The sequence below is a fragment of the Scomber japonicus genome, chromosome 20, assembly GCF_027409825.1.
Source record: "Scomber japonicus isolate fScoJap1 chromosome 20, fScoJap1.pri, whole genome shotgun sequence".
Lineage (NCBI taxonomy): Eukaryota > Metazoa > Chordata > Actinopteri > Scombriformes > Scombridae > Scomber > Scomber japonicus.
This window is the reverse complement of record NC_070597.1, coordinates 3,755,968-3,757,270: the sequence shown is the minus strand read 5'-3', so window position 1 is coordinate 3,757,270 and position 1,303 is coordinate 3,755,968. Positions and strand designations below refer to the sequence as shown.

At 45.7% G+C, this 1,303-nt stretch overlaps 1 protein-coding gene across 1 annotated transcript in view; it reads right to left on the bottom strand.

Annotated features, from left to right (window-relative positions):
- LOC128381849 (charged multivesicular body protein 6-like) overlaps nt 1-1,087 on the bottom strand; it is an 8,551-nt gene extending 7,464 nt beyond the window's left edge. Inside the window, exon 1 of the mRNA XM_053341875.1 lies at nt 1,019-1,087. Coding sequence (XP_053197850.1) covers nt 1,019-1,087 — 69 coding nt within the window. The remainder of the gene's footprint in view (nt 1-1,018) is intronic.
- Between the last annotated feature and the right edge of the window lie 216 nt (nt 1,088-1,303).

Sequence of the window (1,303 nt, the reverse complement as noted above, 5' to 3'; positions counted from 1 at the left end):
ATCTTTCCTTCCTTTCTTTCTTCTGTCCTTCCTTCCATCTGTCCGTCCTTCCTTCCATCTGTCTGTTCTTCCTTTCTTCCATCTCTCCTTTCTTCCATCTGTCCTTCCTTCCTTCCTTCCTTCCTTCTGTCCTTCCTTCCATTCTTCCTTCTCCCTCCTTCCATCTGTCCTTCCTTCCATTCTTCCTTTCTCCCTTTCTTCCTTCTGTCCGTCCGTCCTTCACTATCTCTCTTTCCTACCTTCCTTCTGTCCTTCCTACCATCTGTCCTTCCTTCCTTCTTCCTTCTGTCCTTCCTTCCTTCCATCTGCCCTTCCTTCCTTTTCTCCTTTCCTTCCTTCTGTCTGTCTGTCCGTCCTCACGATCTCTCTTTCCTACCTTTCTTCCCTGCTTCCTTTTGCCTGTCTTTCCTTCCTTCCTTCTTATTTCCTTATTTCCTTCCTTTAATGAGGTTTTCTATCATTTAAGCAGCGTCAGCTTCATTTTAAAGCAGCATGCCATCCAGTGCTCTTTTCCTTCCTTCCCGTGTGTCCTTCCTTCCTTCCATCTGTCCTTCCTTCCATTCTTCCTTCTGTCCTTCCCTTCTGTCCTTCCTTCCATCTGTCCTTCCTTCCTTTCTTCCTTCTGTCCTTCCTTCCATTCTTCCTTCTGTCCTTCCTTCCTTTCTTCCTTCTGTCCTTCCTTCCTTTCTTCCTTCCTTCTCTCCTTCCTTCATCTGTCCTTCCTTCCTTTCTTTCTTCTCTCCTTCCTTCCTTTCTTCCATCTGTCCTTCCTTCCTTTCTTCCATCTGTCCTTCCTTCCTTTCTCCTTTCCTTCCTTCTGTCTGTCTGTCCTTCACTATCTCTCTTTCCTACCTTTTCTTCCCTCCTTCCTTCCCTTCTCATTTCCTTATTTCCTTCCTTTTAATGAAGGTTTTCTATCATTTAAGCAGCCGTCAGCTCTCTCATTCATTTTAAAGCAGCCTGTGTGTCATCGCTGCAGTTTTCCAGCTAATAAAGTTTCACCTGGTTAAACTTTTACTGGAACATCGTCCGACGAGGTGCTGCGTCGGCCAATCACAGACATGCCCAGCGCACATTCCTGCTGCATTACTCAGTCAGGTGAAAGCTCCTAACCCTAACACTGGCACAGACCCAACATGAACTATCACTAACCTGCAGAGCTGCCAAGTCCTGTCTGAAAACCTTTAAATGCAATAATCAGTAACAGGAGGACAGGAGGAAGGGATGAGGAAGGAAGGAAGGAAGGAAGGAAGGAAGGAAATAAGGAAATATGAAGGGAAGGAAGGAAAAATAGGCAAAAGGA